Source organism: Protopterus annectens, chromosome 16.part0 (genome assembly GCF_019279795.1).
Source record: "Protopterus annectens isolate FY-2018-M chromosome 16.part0, PAN1.0, whole genome shotgun sequence".
NCBI lineage: Eukaryota > Metazoa > Chordata > Ceratodontiformes > Protopteridae > Protopterus > Protopterus annectens.
In genome coordinates, this window is record NC_056750.1 from 295,580,255 (window position 1) to 295,607,751 (window position 27,497).

General features: G+C 41.1%; 1 protein-coding gene across 1 annotated transcript in view; it reads left to right on the forward strand.

Moving 5' to 3' along the window:
* The window catches only part of LOC122790588 (collagen alpha-1(XXVII) chain-like), a 1,538,899-nt gene that overhangs the window by 1,484,878 nt on the left and 26,524 nt on the right, over positions 1-27,497 (forward strand). The window contains exon 39 of the mRNA XM_044058114.1: positions 2,423-2,641. Within this exon, the coding sequence (XP_043914049.1) occupies positions 2,423-2,641 (219 nt within the window). The remainder of the gene's footprint in view (positions 1-2,422; positions 2,642-27,497) is intronic.

The window sequence follows — 27,497 nt, forward strand, 5'->3', positions numbered from 1 at the left end:
AGTAAATAGCAACCATTCTTATTTTGATATACCCCCCCCCCCCCGGTCAGGTTATTTATAGAATTACAGAATCAATGTATACATTTTACCCATGGTATTAAATCATTTAACCTGTTAATAACCTGGTTTCAGAAAACTTTCATTAGATATTGGGGAGGAAAGTTGGGGAAAATAATATGAAGTTGTCTTTACTTTCCAAAGTATCTGTCATTAAGATGAATGTGTTTACTTGTGTTTTTTAACTTATGCCTTTATTAAATCATATTTAAAGGTCTTTCTGTAAAGAGGTTTTTATTTGCCTTTTATGGATTCTTTAATTATTTGATTTCAAAATTTTCTATTATTTTCATTTAAGAATAATTTTACTTCATAAAAATGGTAGGCTGAAAATCTCAGGTTTACATATGTATTATTTAATCTTTAGAGCTCACAAACTAGTTCTTGACAGTTCTGGACTTTTAGACTCTAGCAGGCAGACTATACTTGTGGTCTTCTTCTAGGTTAGTATTTAAAACCTGAACAATTTTCATTAATATCATTATATTTTTAACCGAATATAATTGGCCAAACTTAATTTATCTTAGTATGCAGCAGAATTAAGATATTTGGAAGTGGGAGATGATAGTTTTATTTCTCAACTGTGTTTTGCTGAGTAGCATGTGACTTGCATAATTTATTTTAGCCTGTATCTTTGGATTTAGGTGCAATTGTTCTTGGGTGGGATGCATGTTTTATTCTGCAGCAGTGAAGACTTGGAATTACTGTATGGACATCTACGAATTGTACCCAAGCCCACAAAGCCTCATTATCAGATCTCCTTTACAGTATGTTTGTCATCTGTGATCACATAGAAGCCTGTACCCTACATTTGTAGGGTGTTTGTATATTGCATAGGGTTATGGTCTGTGGATTGTAATGCCTACTATACTTATACATTTCTGCACCATGTTTTTGAGTACTAACTCTCATACCTCTCAACCTCTTAGAGCAAGAAATCTAGACAAAGCCACAAATAATGGGGACACAACGGCCCAAAAGTAGGGACATTTTTAAGTATTGCTCTTACAAACTTGGAAAGTTAATAGAATAACAAGTTTTGCATTAGCATAGATTTTCTGAAGGATATGAAGAAACTACAATTTTATGATAGACCTAAAATATGAGTCAAAAATCTGGACAATCTGGAAAAATCTGGACAGTTGAGAGATATGTTAACTCTGTATCTGCTCTGTTTAATTATTGCATTTATCCCTGCATTTATCATGGATTTTAGCAGCCACAGCATACAAGAGAAATGTCAGCTTCTGAAAGATTCTGTAGAGGCCAGAAGCTGCTGACCATCTTTACTGTGGCTTATTTGGCCTACTAGTTGCACTTTCATCAAAAGCATTGATTTCCAAGGCAGTCTTGTAATATTGCTATTTTACTGACTTCAGTGGAGATCCACCTTCTCCCTGAATGATACATCTCATCACTTACTCAAAGCAAATGTACCTTACTGACTGGGCATGCTTTGAGGAAGACAGGTTTTAGCTAGGTCCTTAAAATGATTCTGCATCTTTCAGAAACAGTCAGTAGGTATGACACCTACCCTCCATCCATGATGATGTTTCTTGTTTGGGGAGATAGATGACTACATTCACATGCATGTTTCTGGTATAAATAAGAAATTGATCATGGAGAATATTATCAAAAGATGGCTGGTCAACACTGTTTGGTCAAATTTAGTTTGGCTGCATGTTACACAAATGAAAAATATTTGTTGAAAGTCTTTTTGTAACAGATGCAGAGATCAGTGGCTTTAGTGTTAGAGTTGAGAACAGGGTTGAAGTTAGACTTAAGGTGTAGGGTTAGGATTGGAATGATGTTGTTTCCTGTGTTGTCTGTAACCATGTGCAGAACCTTTTCTACTTGTATTGTTTGCATTTTCACTGAATGTGTTTTTCAATCTTTTGGATCTTCATTGTGTTGTTTTTATTCACTGAAGTTGCTTTCAGTGATGTGGCTCCTATTCAGTTATTCACCTATTTCTGTTTTCTTTATTGTGTATCTGTAACAGGCCAGTCAGCCTTCTTTTTATCGTTTTGTCTTCATCAGCATTAATGCTAGTGAATATGTAAAGAAAAGACTGGTCCATAAGAACACTGCTTTGAAGATAAAAGCAGTTAATATCATTTGAGGGTAGAAAGAGTTTGCAGAAAGTGCAGCCTGCTAATTAAGAATCCCTCATCAGTCTAGCAGCTCTAGTCTCAGAGCTGCAAGGCTTGGTTTCAGTTGAATAGCCATTTTTGGAGCAAACCACAGACTATAGATTTAATCAACTTAGTCCCATTCAGATTCCATGAGATTCAAACATTCATGTTTGTAATAGTTGCATTACCATGGGTGGTTGTATAATGTTATCTTGATGTTCTATTTTCAGATGGAGTTTGCAGTAGGGCGTGTCCAGATGAACTTCCTCCACCTGTTGAGCTCTGAGGCTGTTCAACACATTATCATCCACTGCTTGAATGTTCCCATCTGGTGGGATGGAAAGACTGATAAGCTTATCCAGAATGTAGTGATTTTCAAAGCATGGAACGGACAGATGTTTGAACCTGGTGGGCAGTACCAAGCAGAAGTTATACAGGATGACTGTTGGGTATGTTGTACATGTCATGTATCAAAAAGGACATCAGGGTGTACAGACTATTAGTTAGCTGATAAACTGTGTAATGTGATAATCTGCTTTCATAAATAAGTATTTATATGTAGGTCTTCTACTGCCAAAAGAGGTTGCTGTTTTCAGAAAAAAAATTCAAGATTCCATGTAGTATGAGATAATCTACGCTGCGTTCTACATGTACATGATGATGATGTAAAAAGGGGTGGGCTGTCCTTACCATTAGTGCTTGATGTTGAAAAGTATTCTTTCCATTTTTCTACTGGTTGTCAAAAAGTTATTTATTGCCATCTGCAGTTCTGTATTAATATGTTGAGTTTATTGAAAATTTTGGAATCACTTTTCTGCCATTGCATGTTAGGCAAAAAGATAAACAGGCAAAGGTAATACTGAACTTTTTTTTCTCTTTCTGAGTGCCTTGTAATGGTGTGATTTCTATTAAAATTTTAATCTCAGTATATACTCATTACAGAAGGTAGTTTATCAGTGACAAAGATTGTGAAACAGGGAACTAAATACAAATCTCTGCCCATTTCACCTGAGTAAAGAAAGTGAAGAAAACAAAAGAAAATCTCTCATTTTTTCAAGGAGTTCCTCCAGGCACTGTCATCACCAACATTCTCACTGCATGTCAGGGAATGTTACTCTTCTTCTGCATTGCAAAGTTCCCTCTACAGTATCTTTCTTGTTCTATTAGGCAGTTGTCCATGAGGTAGTTGTTAGAGGCTCAGTAAAATGCCTCTCCTTGATAATACTATTTAGTAAGTTCTTGCATCTACCCAGGGTAGAATCACTGATGGCTTAGACAAATCTGTTATCAAAATCTATATTTAGCATAAGTGATGGTCCACTTCCCTTAATCTAAAGCTGGTAGGAGACAGAGACACTCTTAATATCTCTTTGACATGATCAACCATCAACACTTTCCTTATCTTCTGTTCTCATCTATCAAAAATGAAACCACACACCCTTCTGCATTCTTGACCAAGTTTATTGTCAGGACAGAGACTTCTACTCCTTGAATCATTCAGTTATTCAGGATATATGTAATGTTTGCATTGTAAAACTTAATTTAGTCATCCACTTTGTGCACATAAATATTAGTAATCAAATGAAAATTAAATTGCAGATCAAACTAACAGATAAGTGCTTAGCTTTCACTTCCATACCAGGCTTCAATATTCCAGATATAAAGCCTCTGTGTGTGATTTCTGCATCCTCTGTTTTTAATGAATTTGTAAGGCTAACAGCTATCTTAACCTTACCAGTTTCGAATTTGGCAAGCTTGACTAAGACTGCACAATCTGCATTGCTTTCTCTCATGTTCTTGCTACTCTTTACACAGGAGCATTCTCAGACCCTGTCTGTTGAGGAGGGCATTCTTCTCACCACACCTCTCAACCATTAACTGTTCACATTTGCCATAATTCAGTGTGAAAAAACACTTGTCCACCACAGTCACTAAACAATTATTTCCTTGTTCAACACCCAGGGGAGTCTGTGCTTGAAGCTTTACTCTGTACAAAATAGGAAGCATTGACTGTCCTGTCACTGTTGTTGGCATCAGTCTGAAAGAGGGTGTCAGACCCTGCACCATGGATTCCGGTGCAGGAGGGATAAGCACTCATACACGTGAGAAGGCCTACTTCTCTCCCCCAAACCAACTTAACTACTCGGGGGGGGGGGGGTTATACATCCTAGTAGGGAGGGAGGAAAGGAAGGAAGGTCTGTTCATTTCACTACATTCAGAATAAAAGTACTGTGAGGGATCTGTGCACCCAGTTAAATACCTTCAAAACCTAACTTCCCATTCTTGTTCCCAACCTCTACCTATCTGCCTCTGAATGACAACTAGCCTCATCCTGCCTATGTCTAGTGACACCAGACTCACCTCTCTTTTGTACTCTGGTTCCTTCTATACTGGACCTGCCTGCTAATCATCATAAGGCAATAGGATGGTGAAGGGAATACCCCAGTAAAGCAGTTTGTTCTCAAATTCTCTTTGTCCTGTGTTCTCCACTTCCAAAATTACACCACACACCCCCTCTGCATTGTTGACCAACTTTATTGGCAGGACAAACATAACCATTCCATGAATTATTAATCTGTTCAAGTTATGCTTTATGCTCATATTATAAAACTTTTAATTCAGTGTTACACATTGCACTCATAAATGCTTCAGCAATTAAATGCAAATTAATTTATTCATAGGTTCATAGGCTAAAAACTACTAGGGCCTTTATAAGCCTATCTGCATAACACAACCAAATGGCATCCCCTTGTAACATGTGCATATTAACTTGAGGAGTATGTTAGTTAGGAGGTTGCTAAAAAGTTGTGTGTGGGGGGGGGGTATGTTAGTTATGGAATGTTTATTGTCAGCCTCTGTCTATAAGAGACATGGAAGCCAGCCTGGAGAGGAATTTGTGATTTCCCATCCAGTGTTAGGGAATGTTTACTGTTGGCCTCTGTCTGTAAGAGACATGGGGTCAAGCCTGGGGATGAATGTAGAAGTTCCCATGGTCAAAGTTATGTATGATTAGGGTTAAGGATGGACTCTGCTTCACATGGATAGGGAGCCCATTCCAGAGCATGGGGATCCTTTGAGACACATATTTATCTTCATGCAGTAAATATCAGATATGTGATTATACTTCCCTAAAATGCTTCTTCACTCCCGATTAGCTGAAGTTATTAAGCTCCCATGGCCCATAATAACTGCAGCCCATATCCTAAGTGAGTTTAGAAGACCTTCAGTCACCCTAACCATATTACTTTGGAAATCTACCAGTTTGACTAAGGCTGCACAAGCTGCAGAGTTCAGTTCAGTAACATGTACAAGGGGAGGATTGCTTTTCTCCATTATCTCACTACACTTTACATAGAAGCATTATCAGACCATCTGTGGTGAGGACATTCTCCCATTTCCACCACATACTTCAACCATTAACTTTTCTCTTTGCTTATAATTCATTGTAAAAAGTCATATCCACCACATCACCCAACCATTATTACTGTCTACAGCACCCAGGGAGGGCTGTGCTTGAAGCCTTACTCTGTATCAAAGAGGAAGTATCAGCTATGCTATCAAATTCTTGTTGGTATCAGCTGCAAAAAGTATCAAAGCCTGTGCTCCTGACCTCGGTGTAAAGGAAATGCAGCCTCATCCTCCTGCAGGGATAAAGCTGACATAGTTACTCCCCCCACCCAATGAGCAAGCTTACCTGCCTGCCTAGAAACTTCATCTACCAGGTTGCATTCTCAGTTTTGCATGAACTATAGCCTATTCCCCCCGCCCCATCAAAAGAAGAAAACCTCCCCCTACCCCACTTCAGTTGGCCATAGGCTTCCATTTTTCCCTTTGCTTCCTTTTGTTTTTTTTTTTTTTTTTCTATTAGTTGAAGCTTTACCCCTCACCCTGTCTCCTTGTCTGTAACCCAACACTATACCCTTAAGGTAAGGCACTTAACCCTACCTGAACCTTATATCTCTCTTTTATTTTTGAATTTGTTGTAAACCTTATGCAGTCTGCCACCTGTGACATCAAGGTAACTCCACTTGATTCCTATGTGATTCATCTGACAAACAAGAATCTCCTTATTCCATCTACTTTAAAAATAACCTTAAGTGCACATTGAACAGCTCCAGGCCTGTACCTTTTAAATGGACTGTGCCTGGCTTATAGTATTTGGGGTTGTTGTCATCAAAGTCTGAAAAACATAATACCTTGAACCCCAACAACTAGGCTGCCTTATCAACAATGAGTACAAGCACATTTCAGTCCAGTTTACTTGTAGTCACTAACCACACAATTACAACCTGAAAAAACATGTTTCTTAGCAAGTAAATTGCCTTGATCATGCGATTAACTAGTTCTGATTTTTTCACAATTGTATTTATTAAAAATTTTAACAACAAAACATTAATATATGATGACAGAAATATTATGAAGCAAATATACATATCTAAAAGAACAATAATAAACAACTAAAATAGCTATTTACAGTGGTGTCTACTATAAAACAAAGCTTTTCAAACAGAAAAAGAAATGTGATGAGTAGTTGTCAGTTAATTATTAAAGTCTGTTTATCAAGCAGTTCTTTGAATTTCAACCATATATTATATAAAAAGGCGATTCTAGATGTTGTTGTCTTGATTGAGATGAGTTCAAGATGACAAAATTCAGTTGCCAAGTGTACAAATTCCTTCATAGTAGGAGTAGTCTGAGTCTTCCAGTTCTCAGTGATGACTTTTCTTGCTAATGTTAAGATACTCCATAAAAGAGGGTATTTATTTTCGTGACACAAGTGGGAATAGGCATATTAAATAAAATAAGAGATCTGATGTTATGTCTTACCATAATGTTCCATCTGTGTTGTTAATCTTCTTCATTCCTTACTGATGGGTTATCGGTTCCATCCTCGGAACCGAGCCGGCCTTGTATCAACCTCACATCAGCCAAAAAACTCTTGAGCCAAGATCCTACCCAGAATGCACTGCTCCCTGTTACCTCAGAACTCGTTTGCTGCATTGCTGTACAGCCGTGTCAAGCCACTCTTTCTCTGCTAAGTGAATAATTTTTGAAAGTTTATATATTGTTGCTACTTTAAAAGTTTTTTATTCAGTTACTTTTATTATTCTCCTGCCCTATCGTATCTTTAAGACTCTCTCCCTTTAGTCTTTTTCCCTTTATTACCCTTTTTCTTACCTTTGAGGTAATTCTTCATTATCATCATTGGTATTCTTTCCTTCCTTCTCTCTCTTCTTACCCTTCTGGGTAGCATTTCTTATTCTTGGTACTGTCGTTCTTCTCCACATCATTATGTCGGGCAAGAAAAGTAGCGTTGGGTTTAAACAGTGTAAGGATTGCAGCCGTAAGTTACCACTTTCCGATGGCCATGACTTATGTGTCTGTTGTTTGAATGTCTCCCACCTTACTGTGGATCCCCCGTGTGGGATTTGTAAAAACTTTGCAACCAGGACTATTAACGAGAGAAAGAACAAGTTAATCCTGAAATGTCTCCTCAAATCTCCTTTCTGTGAGGCTATCTTTGGGTCGGAAGGCTCACCCCCTCCTGCTAAACCCCGTAAGAGGCATTCTTCCTTTTCCTCATCAAGGTCACTCACTTCATCTCCCGATGGAGATCGCAGGGAGTCGACTCATAAGAAAGTGAAAATTGCTAGTCTGGCGCTGCCACCTGTGACCCATTCATCACCAGGCATGGCACCACCCCAGCTGATTCTTGCTCCAGCCATGTCCTCCTTATCGACACTGGCACTGGAGTTCCCAGTGCAGACACTTACGGCTCTGACAGTTCCATCGCAGCCCTTACCGGCACCGTCCCTGCAGGTGCAGTCTCCTTCAGCACCATTGGTACAATCCCCTTCGGCCCCAAATCTAATGATACTGTCCTCCACGGTGCAGACACTTTCGGCACCAACATGCTCTTTGGTGCAACCCTTTTCGGCACCGTCATTGTTACCGGTGCAGACTCGTTCCTCGATGGCACCATAACCATTGGTGCAGACACTTGCCTTTACAGTGCAGACAGCTTCGACTTCTATGGCGCTGTCTTTGTCAAATATTTGATAAATATTCTGTGTAAGAGCTTCCAAGAAAATATCCTCCACCTTAATGATGAAGAAGTTTGTTTTGAAGATTGGAGTATTAGTTGCTTATCATCTTTACTTGGGGAGTTATTATTAACAAGTCTAAAATAATCCCAATAACTTTCTCTGTGACATACTGTTTATTGGTTAAGTACCTTTTATATTTTAGATAGAAGTCCCTTTCCAATTAAATTCTGGTGCATTAAAATACTGAGTAAATCAATGATTATGGGAAAGAATTTCTAACTGTCGGTTGCATTAGAGTAATCTTATGTTGAACCAGTTGTCTACATTTTTGAATTTCTAACCAAAAGTCTTTTCTTAACTCAAACTTATTAATGATATGATCAACATTTTGTAACTTCCCATTGTCTAGTAATTGATACCAGTATAACAGGTTTTTATCTTTACATGTAGTAATTGTTAAATTAAATATATTAATACTAATTTGAATGTAGTCAATTGGAAATGCAAAGAAAATCCATGCTTTACATTCAGGGTCCCTGAAAATGACATTTTTAAAGGAAGGCATTATCATATTAAATAATAAGAGTTAACTGGTTTATTTTTGTTTTCTAAAAAATAGTATTTTACTAACCAATGAAATTTAGTAGTAGTTATTTTAGTATGCTATGATATGATTTTTGTTAAATTATTGGATTTACACCAAATACCTCCCTGAATATCTTTCCATTTGGCATTCTAATTGTTATTTAACCAATAAATTATTGGCTTAAGAATTGAGGATAAGGAATATAATTCTAAATCTGGAAGACTAATACCACCCCATGTCCAATCTCTAATGCGATGGTTTAAAGCCAATGTAGGCTTATTAGGAAACCATAAAAATTTCAGAAACAAAGAATTGTACTCTTTCATTTTAATTAAGGATAGTCTGTCTTCCATAGTAAAAAAATGATTACAATTATTAAGAGTTTGTTTTATGGAATTTAAGTTATTAGTATAATTAAGGGTTGTTATATCTTTAATATTATCAGACAAAATTATCCCTAAGTAAGTGATTTTACTATCTTGCACAATGTATTTATGTAATTTGTTATCTATTTTATTAATATTATAATAAACACATAGTATTTTAATCTTATTCTCATTAAAACTAAGTCCCGATTCTGGAATATTTCTATTGCTTAGAATACTGCAATAAGAGAAGAATTGCAGTCAGTCAAAGTTAATAGAATGTCATCTGCAAATAATTGTATTTTGGGGATTAAATCATTATTTATTAGTATGCCTTTGATGTTTTTATTTGATCTTATATAATTTGCAAAAGGTTCCATAACTAGAGCAAAAATCAATGGGGACAAAGACAACCCTATTTAGTACCTTTAGTAATCATGATTGATTGAGAAGTATATGAGCCTATCTTAATGTATGCAAGGGAGTTTTCATAAAGGAGTTTGATTAATTTTAAGAAAGCGTTTGAAAAATTACATTCCTCCAGTACTAATAGTAAGTGCTCCCTTTTAACTGAATCAAATGCACTATTGATATCCAGACTAACCAAAGTTAGTTATTTTTTAATTATTAATATAATCAATTATTGATAGCATTTTCTTGCTATTATCATATATGTCCCTGTTTATTATAAACCCAGTCTGATTCACTATTTATCAACATTGGAAGAAATTGTTTTATTCTAGAAGCATAGATTGCCATGAATATTTTATAATCTACATTTAATAAAGAAATCGGCCTATATGAAGAACATTGTGTTGAGTCCTTGTCAGATTTTAAAATTTGGGATATTGCTGTGTATTTCTAGGATGGTGGTACCTTCATAAGTCCTTTAACTTCTGAAAATACCTCTAGTAAAATACTCAAAGCATCCTTAGTTATCATTTTGTATAGTTCAGGTATTATACCTTGGGCCTTGGACTAGCAACCTGAGCCCATAAAACCTGTAACTGATACAGAAACAAGCGCTGAAAGGTGTACCACATGTGTGTAAACAGGAAAGAGAGATAGTGAGAGATATTATACCATCATTTCCAGGTGCCTTATTGGGTTTTAGTTTATTAATTTGAATTTTGAGCTCGGACATTGATATAGGCTTCTCAGTTTTTATTTCATTCTCTGACCGTCTATTTTCAGTATATTTTTATAAATGTTTTAATTAGCTCTTGTGTATCCATTGTTGGTTTGCGTTGATTAATCTTATTAAAATGAGACCTGAAAACATCCAGAATATCTTCAATTTCAGTAACCCTCTTTTTACTACTAGAGGAGTATAATTCTCTGATGTGGTTACATGTAACCGTCATTTTTGTTCAAGGGCATAATTAGTTATTTTAATCTTTTCTAACTTTATCACAGGTTTATGTTGTACAATTTCTAAATATTTTCTGTTTAAGCTATTTAATTCTATTATTATTTCGATTATTATTTCCTTTTTGACTAATTTAATCTAATTTTAATTTATCATTTTTTCCAGTGAATCTATCAATTCTTTGTCCCATAGTTTCTTTTTTTATGCATACCAACATATAATTTTGCTAAAAAGGTATGCTTTTAAAGAGTCCCATGCAAAATACTCTGATGATTAATTTCAATAAATGTTTTATTAAAGAACTCTTTAAAGACTTTCATATTGGTTCTATATACAGGAATCCTTTTAACTGAGATGTTATTACTAGAATTCAATATAAGATCTGACCGTTGGCAATAAACTACTTTAACATTATCTATTCTACTACTGATCTCATTTGAAAGGTATACTGTTATCTATCCATGATTGTGTCCCATGTCTGTGTGACAGATGTGTAAAAAAGAGTGAGTCTGATACTGAAAATTAATTTGTATCGCTCACATAATATAGATCATTGAACTACATCAAAGCCTTGACTGAGGCAAGTATTTTCCTTTTACAGCTAGTGTTGGTATCCTTGTCAGATAAAATATGATTAAATTCACCTGCAAAAATAATGCTCCCCTTTGATGTACATATTATTTCCTCCAACTGTCGTTTAACTGTTTGTATTCCCAATCCAGGAATCCAACAGACATTAATAACAATGTATAGTTTCCTTTGAATCTCTAAAATCGCTGAACAAAGCATGCCTTTTTCATCACTAAATGCATTCAGAATTTTAGGTAGAGGCAGAGAATTTTTTCCATAAAATAGCCACCCCTCTTCTCTTTTGTTTATAATGAGAGCTAGTCAATACAGAATAGTGTTTAGTCTTAAGTCTATCCAAATCTTCTTTTATTAAATTTGTTTCCTGTAAAAAGATAACTTGGGAATGAAATATGTTTAAAAAATGTGTATAAACTCCCCCTTTTACAACCATTATTTAATCCATTGATATTAATTGATATGCATTTCAAGTTGGCCATACTACCAAAATAGGAAAAAATAAATAAGTATTACATATAATACCCTCACACATTTTTAAATAATATAGCACTAAAAACTATTAATCTGATGTTGTCAGTCTTCATTCATTCTTGACTGATGGGTTTGGTTCCGACCTCTTGGAACCAACTCAGCCATTATACATAGCTCACGCCAGCCAAAAACTCTTGAGCTAAGGCTATACCCACAATGTCTCTCTCTCTCTCTCTCTCCCCATTACCTCAGATTTCATTTGCCGCATAGAAGATTGTGCTTTATATTTCTTCTTTTCTAAAAATATTGGTTAAAAATTTTTATTAGATAGTTATGTGACATTGTTGCTGAGTGAGTTTTTCCGACGATTTCTACCCACCCCTTTTTACCTTTCGGTAACTCTTATTACCATCGCTGGTTACAGACCTCCTCCCTTCTTCTATTACTGTTGGTAGTCACTTATACCATTGTTGGTATCCTCTTTCCCTTTTACTTCCTTTACCCATTTGGGTATTTTCTCTATACCATTGTTGGTATATCAAAAAAAAAAAAAAACATTTGTTTCCTTTCATTTCTCTTTGTTGTTGTGTATGTGTGTGTGTGTGTGTGTGTGTGTGTGTGTGTGTGTATCTGTGACCTAACTTTCTCAATATGGCAGAGAAGCAAAAGGGGACATTCGGATTCAAGCAGTGTCAAGACTGTGGCAGAAAGCTGTCTAATTCTGATGGGCATCTTTCCTGCATGTACTGTTTGGGTGCCCCTCACTTGGACTTCACTTGTACTATTTGTCAGGGCTTTAGCAGCCGCACTTTAGCAGAGTCACAATAAGCTTATTTTGAAAGGCTTATTGAAATGTCCTTTTACTGAAGGCCTATCTAAAGTGGAGACTTCAAAATCTCCTAAACCTGATGTAAAGAAAAGAAGCTACTCTGTGCCAAATTCCCCTATAGCACATGAAACAAAGTCGCAAAATAACTCATGTTCCGACAGTTTCTTCGGAACCGAAAGCCAAAGTACTGAAATTGGCAATATCATCACCTCCAGCACCGAAAACAACTAAGTCCTCATCGGTGCAGTCAGTGATTGAACCGGTTCAGACTAAAACCTCTTCTGCACCGACCATTACTTCGGTGCCGATGACCTCTTTGGCACTGACAATAGTTTCTGTTCAACTTCCACTGTCCTCTCATTCGGTTCTACAATCCCCTTCCATACAACTGCCTATGGTGCCAAAAGTCGATCTGCCAGTTATTCCCAGGACTAGATATTCCCCTTCTGTGGACCCTTTTTTGGGTCAACAACTGAGTCCCTTTCTGGATAAGCCTGAGTCCCCTTCGGGAATGTCAGTCCATTCCTCCAGGAGTCTATCAGAATTGGACGTAGTCAGATTAGTGGATCAGCTTTTGCCAGCTAGAGGCCTGCCTGCACTGTCACAAATCTCTCTTCCACTCAGAGCTGAGGCTTATTCTCCAAGGACTTCACCAATTTATCCTCCTTCAACCTTGTTTCAGGGCTTGGAGCCCCCCACTTTGATGCTTCCAGTGCCAGTTATGTCGGTACCGACGGTGGATCTCACCTCGGTGCTGGAGTCGACTCTGTGTTCTTTGGCTCCTTTGGATCCATCGCACATCCAGGACCATGGTTTGGCTGTCATTTACGAGATCCTTGGACAGGTTCCGATTGTTTCTACAGTGCCATCTACGGTTCTCGGGGCCATGGCAGTTTCGAGCCCTCTCTTGGCTCCTCCTCTGGGTGGCTGCTTGTCAGAGCAGGGTGTGACCCCAGTTCTGAGGTTGTCTTTCTCAGTTCTGGGCTCCCATCACTCTTCGAGCAGGCATGCCTTCCAGATTATGGAGAGAGCTTTGGCCTCAGCAGACTCGCAGCTGGTTCCATCCTCATCAGAGTGCCATATTTTTGTTTCCTCTGGTTTACAGCTGTCACAATTTGCTAGATCAGGACATGGGCACAAGAGCTGCAAGACACCCTGGTTCAGGTCCATCCTCTTCAGAGTCCTCCTCAGAACCTCCCCTGAGGAGCCACCCCATAAGAAGACATGCAAGAGGAAGCACCTGGATTCTCCTGAAGAAGCTTTCACTGAAAACACAGATTACAATGAAGGGGAAAGGTCCCCATGGTCACCACCAGAAAATGTCTGTTTTGGAGACATCCTGAAAATATTAAAGCAGAGCAGTGATTGAAAGCCCTCAAACCCATCCTCTGAGGAATCTGTGTTCTTGCAAGCTTTTCATGCCTGCCCTTCTACTACTTGGGTGAGCCCGCCCGCTGAAGACCTAGTTAAGTTGATCGTTCAACAAGAGTGGAAGGCTCCTGACTCCATAGAGCCTATTTCCCAGTGACTGGAAAAGATTATTTCAGCCCTGGAGGATCGGACGATGGGTAGATTTGGGAAGTAGGTTTTTGCTTCATCAACCTTCGCTATTTGGTCCTTGAATATCTTGGCACACTTTACTAGACTCCAAAGGGATCTGATAACTGAGCTTTCAGACACCCTTGCAGGAGCAGTTTCTGACGAGGTTTGAGATAAAGTAGCCTCTCAGCTTGCCACCCTGGAGTCAATCTCAAATTCACCCATGCAGCTTATTGCTCCTACAGCTGAATGGATGTCTAGAGCAGCCAGTATAGGCATTGCTATTAGGCGTCACACCTGGATGCACTTGTGTTATTTTGCGGAACCCTTTAAGTTTTCCTTTATCAATGCTCCTGTTGATGGTATTTTCTTGTTTGGCCCCAAAGTCAGAGACACACTAGCCAGATGTGAAAAAGACAGAAAGACCCTTTCTGCTGTGGGCATTTGTTTTTCCACTCCACAATGACCTTACTCCGAGAATCAGAGGAGTGGAAAAATGTTGTTCAAGAAGACCCAAGGGCCTTTTTGGGACACACATGGTGAGTATTCCTCCTGGGGCAGAGGGGGGAATTCTTCTGGAAGACACTCTTCCCATGGCAAATGGGGTCCATGTAACCAGGGCTCCAGAGATTCCTTTCCTGCAGAACCCTATCAGTGCTCCTGAATTGATGCCCGATTGCTTACCTCTGAAAGCAGTCGGGGGAAGGTTCTCTCTGTACCATTCAGCCTGGCTTACAATACCCTTGGACACCTGGGTGCTGAAAATAATTACCAGAGGTTACTATATTCCCTTCAGTCTTTTCCCAAAATCCCAAAAGTGAATCCCCAATGTTCCACCCAGTCAGAGGGATGTAGCAGCACTAGAGATTCAAAAGCCGCTTCAAAAAAGAGTCATCCAAATAGTTTCACCAGACCAAATAGGATCCGTATTCTACTCAAGATTCTTTTTAGTGCCAAAAAAGACAGGGGACTGGAGACAAATCTTGGATCTCAGCCTATTGAACAAATTTGTACAACAGACAAAATTCTGGATGGTCACAGTTCAATCAATCCTTTCCTTTCTAGAGAAGGATGATTGGATGTGCTCTGCAGATGTTCAGGATGTGTATAATCACATAAAAATGGACAAATGCTCCAGAAGGTATCTGCACTTCCAGCTAGGAGCTACTCATTACCAATTTCGAACACTGCCCTTTGGTCTCACCACAGCCACCAAGGTGTTCACCAAATGCATGGCAGTTGTAGCAGCTCATTTCAGACTACAGGGATTCTGTGTGTTTCCATATCTAAATGACTGGCTCCTCACTGCTCCCTCCAGGCATCTACTACTTTATGCCATAGACTTTGCTCTATATCTTGCCCAAGACACTAGGCATTTCAGTCAACAAAGAAAAGTCACAGTTGATTCCCACACCGGATCTGGAGTTCATTGGAGCAAACTTAAATACAGTATCCTGTCTAGCCTCCCTTCCTCTCCAAAGACTGTTGAAACTTAGATCGTAACTTCAGGTAATCATTTCCCAAAACAAAGTTCCTGCTCATCTGGTACTACAAGCTCTGGGAACCATTGCAGCAACAATAATGTTAGTTCCCCTAGCGAGATATTACATGAGGCTGCTTCAGTGGCTCTTGGCATCACAATGATTACTTCTAATGCACTCCATGTCCCATCCAATCTTGATAACACATCGCTGCAAAAAGGATTTATCTTAGTGGATGAAGCCAAAAGAGATTCTATGGGGTCCTCCCCCCCCCTCTCAGCCCAAGGCCGTAGTGACCACGGATGCTTCCCAGATAGGGGGGGGGGGGCATTTTTTGGGAAAGACTATTCAAAGCACTTGGTCCCCACAAGAGGCCAATTTGCAAATCAGTGTCCTAGGACAGCGCTTTAGGGGTTGCAAGCATTCCAGGCTTTCCTTCCTTTGGGGAGAATTGCAATCCAATCAGACAACATGTCTGTAGTCTGGTATATCAACAGACAATGGGGAACTAAGTCCTACCCTCTATGTTGGGAAGCTCTAAGGATTTGGCAATGGGCAATTGCTTCCAACTGCTTTCTGATGGCAACACATATCCCGGGGAACTCCAACATGATTGCAGATAAACTGAGCAGATGTATCCTCCTGCCTCATGAGTGGTCTCTCTATTCTAACGTAGTGACAAAGGTCTTTTGTGGATGGAATCAGCCTTGCTGCAACCTGTTTGCTTCTCCTATAAATGACAAATGCAGCAGCTATTTTGCCCTCATCCCCCCTCACAGGGAGTCCCCAAGAGACTCACTTCTTCTCACTTGGCCCCTAGGACACCTGTATGCCTTCCCCCCAGTTCCACTGATCCTCCAGTTTTTGAGGAAAGGGCAATGGTTGAAAAGCAAAGTGATTCTCATTGCACCATACTGATCCCTTTCTTTGGCCTCATCTGGTTCACCGGCCATGGAATCTGGACCCAGCTCCAGACCTAATGTCTCACCCTCAGGGTCTGGTGCATCCCAGTCTTCAAAATCTCAAGCTGACGGCTTGGTTTCTCCAATTCCAGTAATTGTCCTGCAGAGTAACTTGTCCTGTCCAGTGCAAAAGATACTTCTGGCCTCCTATAACCCATCCACCAGGAAGCTTTACCTTGGCTAATGGAAAGGATTTTCAATTTGGGGGTGTACGAATCACTAGACCCTTTCTCGGAGGCAGTTGACAAGGTCCTGGAATATTTAGCTACCTTATTCGAAATGGGGGCCTCTACGTTTACAATTAAGGTTCATTTGGCTGCCATTTCAAATTTTCATAACAGTTTTGATGACCATTCCTTGATGTCTCATCTTCTATGCAAATTTTTTCTTAAAGACACTCTGCGTTTAAAACCCCCTTTCAAAGACCCTGTAGCACCATAGGATTTGACCTTAGTCTTAAAATGTTTAGTTCAACAGCCCTTTGAGCCAGCAGCTACTTGCAACCTCAAGTTCTTATCTTGGAAGACCCTCTTCCTTGTAGCTATCATGTCTGCTAGGAGAATTTCAGAGTTACAGGCTTTTTGTGTGAATCATCCATACATCATTTTTCACAACTTAGAACCAATCCTGCCTTCATTCCCAAAGTGGTATCAGAGTCTAATATCAACCAATCCATAGACTTACAGGTTTTCTTCCCAAAATTTACAAAGGAGAGTACTGTTTACACTTTTTTGATGTCAACAGACAATTACATTTTTACTTGAACGTAACAAAATCTTCTAGAAAATCAGACCAACTATTTGTATCATTTTCAAGACCCAGACTAGGCAAGCCGATGTCAAAGGTCATCTTGTCAAAATGGCTAAGAGACTGCATTACCTTTACATACAACCAAAATAAACTCAAGTTATCAACTACAGTTAGAGCTCATTCTACAACATCTGTTTCCACTTCAGCGGTCTTCCATTCCAGAGCTTCTATGAAAGACATGTGTGCAGCTGCAGCTTGGACTACTCTGCATACCTTTATCACTCATTACAAGTTAGACATGGTCTCCAGGGGAAGAGCATCCTTTTGATCTATGGTGCTCAGGTATATCCTTCCTTAGGGCCTCCCAAGATCTAAAGTAGCTAGGGACTCTGTCCCATCAGTCAAGAATGAATGAAGATGGACATCATCAGATAAAGAAGTTATGTTCTTACCATAATGTTCCATCTGTGTTGTCAGTCTTCATTCTTGACATCCCACCCTCCAAAAGACTCCTGGAGGTTCAGACATAGTCCTGGGATGTTATAGGGTTATACCTTAGACAGGGCTTCTGTATTTTCTTAACTACTAGACAAACTCGATCTGAGATAATGGGGAGAGAGGCATTGTGGGTAGAGCCTTAGCTCGAGAGTTTTTGGCTGGCACAAGCTATGCGTAATGGCTGAGTCGGTCCCGAGTAGTCAGAACTGAACCCATCAGTCAAGAATGAATGAAGATTGACAACACAGATGGAATATTATGGTCAGAACATAACTTCTTTTTATAGCTAGTGAACTGCTTACTCATAAATATAATAAGATAATTTAAATTATTAACTGTAAACTTTCTATCAAGAATACTAGACACCAAAAAAAAAAGAATTAATTTGTAAACTATTATACATGCATTGTTCTTTCCCGTACCTCCCCCATGGAATAGCAATCCGATTCAAGAGTGGTAGCCCAACATAACACATCTGAGATACTTCAGGTGCAGCTAACATTGGATAAGACAGTGATTCAGTTCATAGCCTGCTGTAGGTCCCCAACCATGTCCCAAGATTCACACTCCACATTCCTAAGCACCCTGGAAAATATTAGGGTCCAACCTAGCGCACTCATACTGGGCGATTTCAACTACCCCTGTATTAACTGGGAAAACTACTCATGTACCAATACACTTGCCCAACACTTTCTGGAATTCATTAATTCCAGTGCCTTGGACCAGCTCGTTCTTACCCCCACTAGAGGTAGCAACATCCTTGACCTGGTCATTACTAACATGGATGACCGATGCTCTACACCAGTAGTCAACTCCTCCCTGGTTAGATCCGATCACAAGCTAATCACCTTGGAAATCCACATCCCTCCCACCCCTCCAACAAAGGTAACCACCATGAAAAGCTTCTCCAAAGATAACTTTGGGCTCCTAAAAACAGAGGTTGTTAACTTCACGGCACCCATGCAAATGGAGAATAGTTGCATGACCACCAAATCATACACCAGTGCACTGTACGAACATGTGCACAAATGCATGGATCTCGCCATACCCAATAAAACTAAGACGCTCTCCTCAAAAAAAGGAAGCCAATCTGGTGGACCCCTGCCATAAACAAACTCTACAACAGAAGGAGGAAATTGATGTGGAATAAGGTGAAGTCCCAAGACTGGAAAAAGTCCCTTATCAGCCTCAACAAAAGGAGATCCCTTATCAAATACTCTAAAGCTAGCTATGTAAACAGAATTGCAGCAGATATTAGACAACCACAAGGCCTTTTATAGTTATATAAAGAATCTCCATGGCAAAACCCAGATTTGCTCTGAGTTACTACACAATGGTACCTCCTATACTGAGCCAACAGATATTGCAAATATACTGGCGGACAGATTCAGTGCTAACTTTACCCCCCCACCCCCACAAAGGACCAATCACAATACCAGTAGATTGCCAGGCACCCAGTATTACTGCTGCACAGGTTAAAATAGCATTGTCCAAGGCCAAGAATACAGCTTCTATGGGACCTGACAGTATCCCAGGCTGTGTTCTACATGAACTACAGAGTGAACTGGCACCTCGCCTGTGTGTCCTGTTCAATCACAGCCTCACCTCAAGCTTTGTCCCTATCGAATGGTGCACTGCTACAGTCATCCCTCTCCACAAAGGAGGAGCGACTACAGACTCCGGGAACTATTGCCCCATTAGCCTGATGAGTCTGATATGCAAAGCTATGGAATGCATCATCATGGACCTAATAAACAAGGATATAGGGAATCTCCAAACTCTGGATCCTACACAGTTTGGTTTTGTGAAGTTGTGATCATGCCTGCTCAACTTGGTCAACTTCTTTGAGTCAGTCACCAGAGCTGTGGATGTAGGTAAGGTGGTTCATACAGCCTACCGTGATCTGGCCAAGGCCTTTGATACCATTCCCCACTCAGGAATCATAGAAAAATTTACTAAGCTAGGCATCAACCCCTATATCACTAGGTGGGCTGCGAACTGGCTCACCGATAGAACCCACAGTGTGAAAGTAGATTACTCCAAGTCAGATTGCCGACCAGTCATGAGTGGAGTCCCACAGGGTTTGGTCCTGGGTCCTCTCCTGTTTGGTATCTACTTCTCTGAAGTCCAGGCCAACATGAGGGGACTCTGGCTGACAAAGTTCGCAGATGATTTCAAGTTGGGAGCTTTTATTAACTCCCCAAGTGATGTTGACATCCTACAGAAAGGCCTCAATGAGACCAACAAACTGGTGTCAGAACCATGGCCTTAAGCTCAATGCCAAAAAATGTGTCTTCATCCTCTTTGGGAAAAACCCAGTTCCTTTGAATTACCACATTGATGGTAGTCCACTGAACACAGAAGGCGTTATAAGAGATCTGGGAACACAGGTTGACAGAAACCTCTCTTTTGACCACCACATTGCCACTGTGGTCAGAAAGTCCTTCTATATGGCACATCTCATTACTAAGGGTTTTGCATCCATGAAGAAAGAGGGTATTGTCTCCCTCTACTCTTCCCTCATTAGGCCAATCATCGAGTACAATGCCCCATTTGGCATGTACCTCACTAGACACCTGCAACAACTGGAGAGGCCACAAAAGTACCTCACAAAGAGGATCCTAGGCCTTAAACACTTGTCCTATATGGACAGACTCAAAAAACTCCAACTATTCTCTGTCTCATATCACTTACTTAGACGCAATCTCTGCTTGACTTACAAAGCCATGTGTGACCCAGTTCTGTTAGAAATGTTACATCTAAAGAAATCCCAATCCCTCCACATCACATGCTCCAGAGACCTCAACCTCATTACGACAATCAACAGAACATGCTGGAGGGACAGGTTCATAACCCAGAGATTGCCCATGCTATGGAATAGACTTCCCATACATGTCAAGCAGAGCACCTCACTGGCCCTCTTCAAGAGAAATCTTGATGAGTGGATGTGAAATAGAAAATTCACACCAGGGATCACTCCAGTGGCTCTACTCGACAGAGGCACTGGGAACTAAGGTTGGGTGGCATGATGCCAGGGTAATCCTATGGGCTAGGCTTGTAAAGGCTGCAGGGCCATTAGCCTAATACACACCTATGAACCTATAAGAGAGAAATACAGGATGTTCTGAAGTCCTATCTTGCCTTCATTCTTACTCTTGGCCATACTGTAGCTCTAAAATGTCTGGTTGGCTTGTGGCTAGGAGGTATCCCATGATGCATCACAAACAGAACCCAGATCTCGTTTGCCATTCGTTCAACTCAGACGTGATTCTTCTTGGCTGTGGCTAAGTGAAAATTTTTTTCAATATCTTTGACTGGTTTATTGTTGGCTAAAATATCCTTTTTGGTAGTTTAGTGTGTTTTTTGCAGTCCGTGTCTGTTTCAGACTATTTGCTGCTTTGTTTACTTTGTGTACTGCTTGTAATGTTGTTTGGCCATTCTTTCATTGGCCTTTTGTATCCCTACATCGCTGTCTCTTGTGCTGCTTGTTCTCCTTGTTTCCTGTCTCCTTGGGCTAGGCCCGTTTAAGTTAGAGGACCTAGTCCTCCGTTCTGTTGTTGTTTCTCCCTGGGCTAGGCCCATTTAAATTAGAGGACCTAGTCCTCGGTTTTATTGTCCATTTCTCCCTGGGCTAGTTCATTTAAGTTAGAGGACCTAGTCCTCTGTTTGCCTATTTGTTTTCTATCTTGAATAGAGTTGTTGGTTGTTATTAGCGGTTTTTGCTATGTCAAAAGATACTAAGGATCATAAGCCTTCGGCCTTCAAAAAGTGTACTAAATGTGCCCAGAAAATGTCCTTGACAGATGGGCACAATTTGTGGGTTTACTCTTTGGGGGCTATCCACCTCCAAGAGACTTGCCTGTTTTGTCATGCATTCAGTCCTTGTGTTCTTCAGGAGAGGAAGAACAAACTTATTTTGAAAGGACTATTGAAACACTCCTTTGAGGAGGAATTGGCTTTCTCATCATCCAGCTCAAAAATCTCCTTCCTCTTCTAAGAAAGACAGACCAAAAGCTACAAAAACGCGGTCTCCCACCCATTCTGTGTCGCCGGAGCCACCAGACAAAATTACCAAAGTGACTACACCCTCGTCAGCTCCACTAGTTTCGGTGCCGACCGAGGTTACCATTGTAGATCCATCAGTTTTGGTTCCAGGAACTTCGGAGCTGATAACTGATACTACGTCTTGGAGCTGGTCAGCTGAACTCCGACTGGTTTCCCCAACTCTTAGGTTGCCTATATTCCAACAATCTAGATCCCCCACTCTATCTTCCAGGTCCTCTAGGAGCCTTTCAGATGAGGATGTTGAGAGAGTGGTGTGTAGACTGCTTCAGACTTTGGCGCTGGCACATTTACTTTTGGCTCCGTCCCAGTCAGCTCCGGAGCCTAATGTGCCTTCACACCCTGTCAATGTTCCTCCTCCGAGCTTCTCTTAGTATTTGGAGCCAGAGTTGTCAGTGCCTCGGGTTGTGGAAAGGTCAGTTCCAGCTACCTCATTTGGTCTCTCGGTTCCGATATCCGCTCCGACCCTTTGCGTGCCATCCGTGGGGTCTAGGGTCCTTAGTTCTCCAGTCAGGCCAGAGGGGGATGCTTCGAATCAAACTTCTTCGGTTCCGAGCATACCTCTCGGTGCTTCTGCGTGGGTGAGCTTGGACCCCACATCTACCTCGGAGCCCATCTCCTCGTCACCAAGGACCGCCTCTGCTTCTTCGGAGCGGAGGGCATCCTTGGAGCTGGGAGGATCGGCCTTCGAGGTAATGAGGCGTGTGCTGTCCAGGTCTTCATTTTCAACCACAGGTATTGACACTCTTCCCCCTAAAGTGCCGACTTCAGTCTCAGCTCCCCCTCTCTCTCCCAACACAGCAGAGACTCACAGCCTCAGAAAACCTCCATGAGTGGTCCCCAGTCTTCCGAGGTCTCCCCAGAATACCCTTCTGAGGAGCCATCTAGGAAGAAAACTTGTAAGAGGAAACATGTTGACTCCCCTGATGAGTCTGTTACATCGGACACTAACCTCAAGGAGTCAGAAGGATCCCCCAAGTCTTCCTCTGATGATATCTCATTTACAGATATCCTTGAGATCCTGAAACAGAGAGGTGGCTGGCCCACCACAGCCCCTTCTGATGAGGAGTCAGTGTACCTGAAGGCTTTCGGGTCTCAACCCTCCGCATCTTAGGTGTCTCCACCTTTTGACGAACTACTGAATCTAGTGAGTCGAAAGGTGTGGGAATCTCCTGATTCTGTGGAACCGGTTCCTAGAAGACCAAATACATTTTTGTCAGCACCCCAGTACAAGGACTTTATTACTAAGGGCGTTCCAGTAGATGCCATGGTGGTGGCAGCAGCCACCAAAATGGAACTTGCTGAAACTTCCTCCACTGTCCATCCACCGAACAAAGAGTTTTGAACAATGGATAGGTATGGGAAGCATGTTTTTTCTTCAGCGGCTTTTACACTTAGATCACTGAACTACCTGTCTCATTTCACAAGGCTCCAGAGAGATCTCCTAAAAGAGCTGGGAGATACTCTGCAGGATACTGTAGCTGATGCGGTATCTCAGAAGGTTAACGCACAGACGTCTATCCCAAATTCTATTGTGAACTCCTCCATGAGGCTGATATCTTACACAGCTGATGGAGCAAGTAGGGCAGCGGATTCGGGAGTCTCTCGTAGGAGACACTCCTGGATGCATTTGCGTAATTTTGCAGAGGCCTTTAAGTCTACATTTACCAATGCCCCTTTTAACGGATCCTCATTGTTTGGAACCAAGGTAAAGGACACACTCACCAGGTGTGAGCAGGAAGGAAAAATCCTGTCTGCCATGGGAGTCCTTTTTTCCATTCCTTCTAGACCCTATTCTAAGGGGCAGAAGGGTGGCAAAATGTGGTTCAAGAAGTCGCAGAGGTTTTTTTTCAGGATGCATAAGGTGATTCCTTCTCCAGAGGCAGAGGAGGAGTAAATAACGGTAGATGCCGCCCTAGGGGTACAGGAGGCCCACAGAATCAGGGAGACCATGATTCCTTTTGTGGTCATCCCTATCAGCGCTCCTGAAAGGAGGCCTGACTGCGCATCTCTGGAGCAAGTCAGGGGTCGTATTTCTTTATACCCAGAAGCCTGGCACAATATCACTCAAGACAAGTGGGTATTAAAGATAATTACCAGAGGTTACCGTATTCTCTTCTCTTCTCCACCCCCTCGGACCAGATAAATCCCAGATGTGCCACCCAATCACAGGGATTCAGCAACTCTAGAAATCCAAAAGTTGCTCGTAAAGAGAGTCATGTAACCCGTCCCCACAGACCAAGTAGGATTAGGGACTTACTCCAGATTCTTTTTGGTGCCAAAAAGAACAGGGGACTTGAGACCCATCTTGGATCTCAGCAAATTGAATGAATCTGTACGGAAGCCCAACTTCTGAATGGTCACTTTACAGTCGATACTCCCATTATTAGGGAAAGACATTTGGATGTGCTCCATAGACCTCCAAGATGCATACTACCATATCAAAATGGACAGGGCATCAAGGAGTCATTTACGCTTCCGGCTGGGAGCCAGTCATTATCAGTTTCGTGCCCTGCCCTTTGGTCTCACCACAGCCCCCAGGGTGTTCAACAAATGCATGGCAGTGGTCACGGCTCACCTGAGACATCAGGGATTCCAAGTATTTCCGTACCTGGATGACTGGCTCCTGACTGCCACCACCAGGCATCTACTGTTACAGGCCAGGGACGCTACTATTTCAACTTGCCTGCAGTTATGGAGTACAGTAAATTGGAAAAATATGCATTATCGCCCTCTCAGCATGTGAATTTTATTGGCACCAAAATAATCACCATCTCCATGAGGGCTTATCTTCCCATAGAAAGAATTCAGATCCTCAGGGAACAAGTTTTGAGATTACTTCCTCTAAAGAAAGTGAAAGCAAAGGTGGTGTTCAAGTTGTTAGGGAAAATGGCTTAGACAATAAAATTAGTTCCATTATCCAGACTGCACATGAGGGCCCTGCAGTGGTTACTTTTTGCCCAGTGGTCACTGCTGTATCTACCTCTGTCACACCCCATCCTGGTAACAGATTTGTGCAAACAGGATCTTTGCTGGTGGACCCAGTCCAGCAATCTGAACTCAGGCTTCTGCCCCCCCCCCTGCTGCCACTGTGACCACAGATGCCTCCCAGATAGGGTGGGGGGCATTATCTAGGGACAACAGTCCAAGGCACATGGTAGGAACACGAGGCTCATTTGCATATCAACGTCTTGGAGATGAGAGCAGTGCTTCTGGCATTGCAAGCACTTCACAGCTTTCTTCCTCTAGGGACGATTGCGATCCACTCGGACAATATGTGGGTGATGTGGTACATAAACAAACAAGGCGAGACCAAATCTTACCCCCTCTGCAGGGAAGCCCTTCGAGTGTGGGAGTGGGCAGTGTCTTCCCAGCGCTTTCTAGTCTCAACGCACATCCCGGGGAAATCTAACGTCATAGCCGACAGGCTCAGCAGGGCTATTTTGATGCCTCACGAGTGGTCTCTGAACACATATATTGCGTAACAAATCTTTCGCAAATGGGGTCAGCCTTGCTGCAATCTGTTTGCCACCCCTGTCAATGCCAAATGCAGCAGCTACTTCACCCTGATTCCCCCGAAAGGGGGAAACACCAAGAGATGCACTAGTTCATGACTGGCCCTCGGGACTTCTCTATGCTTTTCCTACTTTCCCCCTCATATCGGAGGTAATTCAGAAAGCAATATCCTCGGGAAGCAAAATGATCCTAATTGCTCCTTACTGGCCTTGACAGATTTGGTTCCCCTTTCTCAGACCTCATCTAATGGATGAACCGTGGACTCTGGACCCAGTGCCAGATTTGCCGATGCATATGTCAGGGGTGTTCCATCCCTCGCTCTACACCCTCAACCTGACAGCTCGGCTCCTCCAATTCCATCCCTATTCAGGCTTCATGACTTTTCTCCTGACATCGTTCACATCCTGACAACCTCTCACAAACCTTCTACCAGAAAAATTTATACCAGTAGATGGAAAAGATTCTCCTTTTGGGCCCATGAGAGAAACCTGGATCCTTACACAGCTCCCATTTCTGCCATTTTAGATTTCCTTTCTCAGTTATTCAACCAAGGTTCAGCAGCTGCCTCTATTAAAGTTCAATTGGCAGCCATTTCCACCTTTCATTTGGCCAATGAACCTAATCTTATGGCTTATAGGCTGTGTAGAGCCTTCCTTAAAGGGACCACCTTTTTAAGACCCCCAGTCATGGATCTGGTGGCACCATGGGATTTGAACTTTGTCCTCCATAAACTTACGTCAAGCCCTTTTAACCCTTCAGCTACATGTGACCTCAAGTTTTTATCTTGGAAAACTATATTTTTAGTGGCCATCACTTCTGCAAGAAGGGTTTTTGAACTGCAAGCTCTTTCCATTAAGCCCCCTTATTTGGTATTTCATAAAGATAGGGTCTCCTTACGGACGAACCCTTCCTTTATTCCTAAGGTTTATTCTCAAGCCAATATTAATCAATCCATTGAATTGCCTGTATTCTTCCCTAATTTTTCTAACAAGGCAGAGTACAAATTTCACCAGCTGGATGTCCATAGACAATTGCGTTTTTATTTGGACAGAACTAAAGATCTCAGAAGGTCAGATCAATTGTTTGTTTCCTTTTCAGATACTAGGAAGGGCCTTCCAGTTTCTAAAGTCACATTATCTTACTGGATTTCCAGCTGCATTTCCTTTGTCTATTCATCCAGTGGCAAAGATCTTCCCTTCAAGGTGAAAGCTCATTCTACCAGGTCTGTGTCTACCTCGGTAGCTTTTCAGGCTAAAATTGCAATAGACAACATTTGTGCTGCAGCAAAATGGGCTTCACCTCATACATTCATTACTCACTACAAATTGGATATGGCTTCCAGAAACAGGTCTTCCTTTGGTTCCACAGTACTCAGGAGCATTTTCCAATGAGCCATCCAAGATGAAGGTGCTAGGGACGCTGTCCCAAGAGTAAGAATGAAGGTGAGATAGGACTACAGAACATAAAGAAGTTATGTACCTACCATAACGTTCAATGTTTGTAGTCCATCTTGCCCTTTATTCTTACGAACCCACCCTCCTGCCCCCTCCGTAAGAACCTGGGGGTAGAGTGTCTCCTGTTTGTTTGGTTATGTCAGTCCTTTTGACTTGGTTTGTTCTTTGTCTCTGTATGTTTCTCCTTGCAGCAAACAAGATCTGGGTTGTGTTTGTGATGCATCATGGGATACCTCCTAGCCACGAGCCAACCAGAAGTTTTAGAGCTAGAGTATGGCCGAGTCAGAGCCGAGATTCGGCTCCGATCCCAAGAGTAAGAATGAAGGGCGAGACGGACTACAAACATCAAACATTGTGGTATGTACATAACTTCTTTTTTTACAAGTATTAAAGTAATAATTTTGCGGTAAATGTAACAGAGTGTGCAAGTTAATTAATACATTCTTACTATTTTGCTCTTAATGTGTGCATTAGAATCAAGCATAAAACAACATTTTATCCAGTGTTTCTTACAAACACCCACACAAACACAAAAAAAGAACTCTGTATAAATTGTTTCCTGAAAGAAAAGGACGGAAAGGCAACATTCTATTAGAACCTGCTCTGTGACAGGGAATTACCATGGTCAGTAAACAACTTTCATTCATGTTACATTGAGAAAAAAGGCTGTATAAGTGGTTAAAACCAACCTGCAACCTGCTATTTAAGAACCTATGCTGCAACACTTCTTATCATTTTACTTTTTGTTATAAGTACTGTATTTGGTACACTTTCTATCTTTTTTGTAT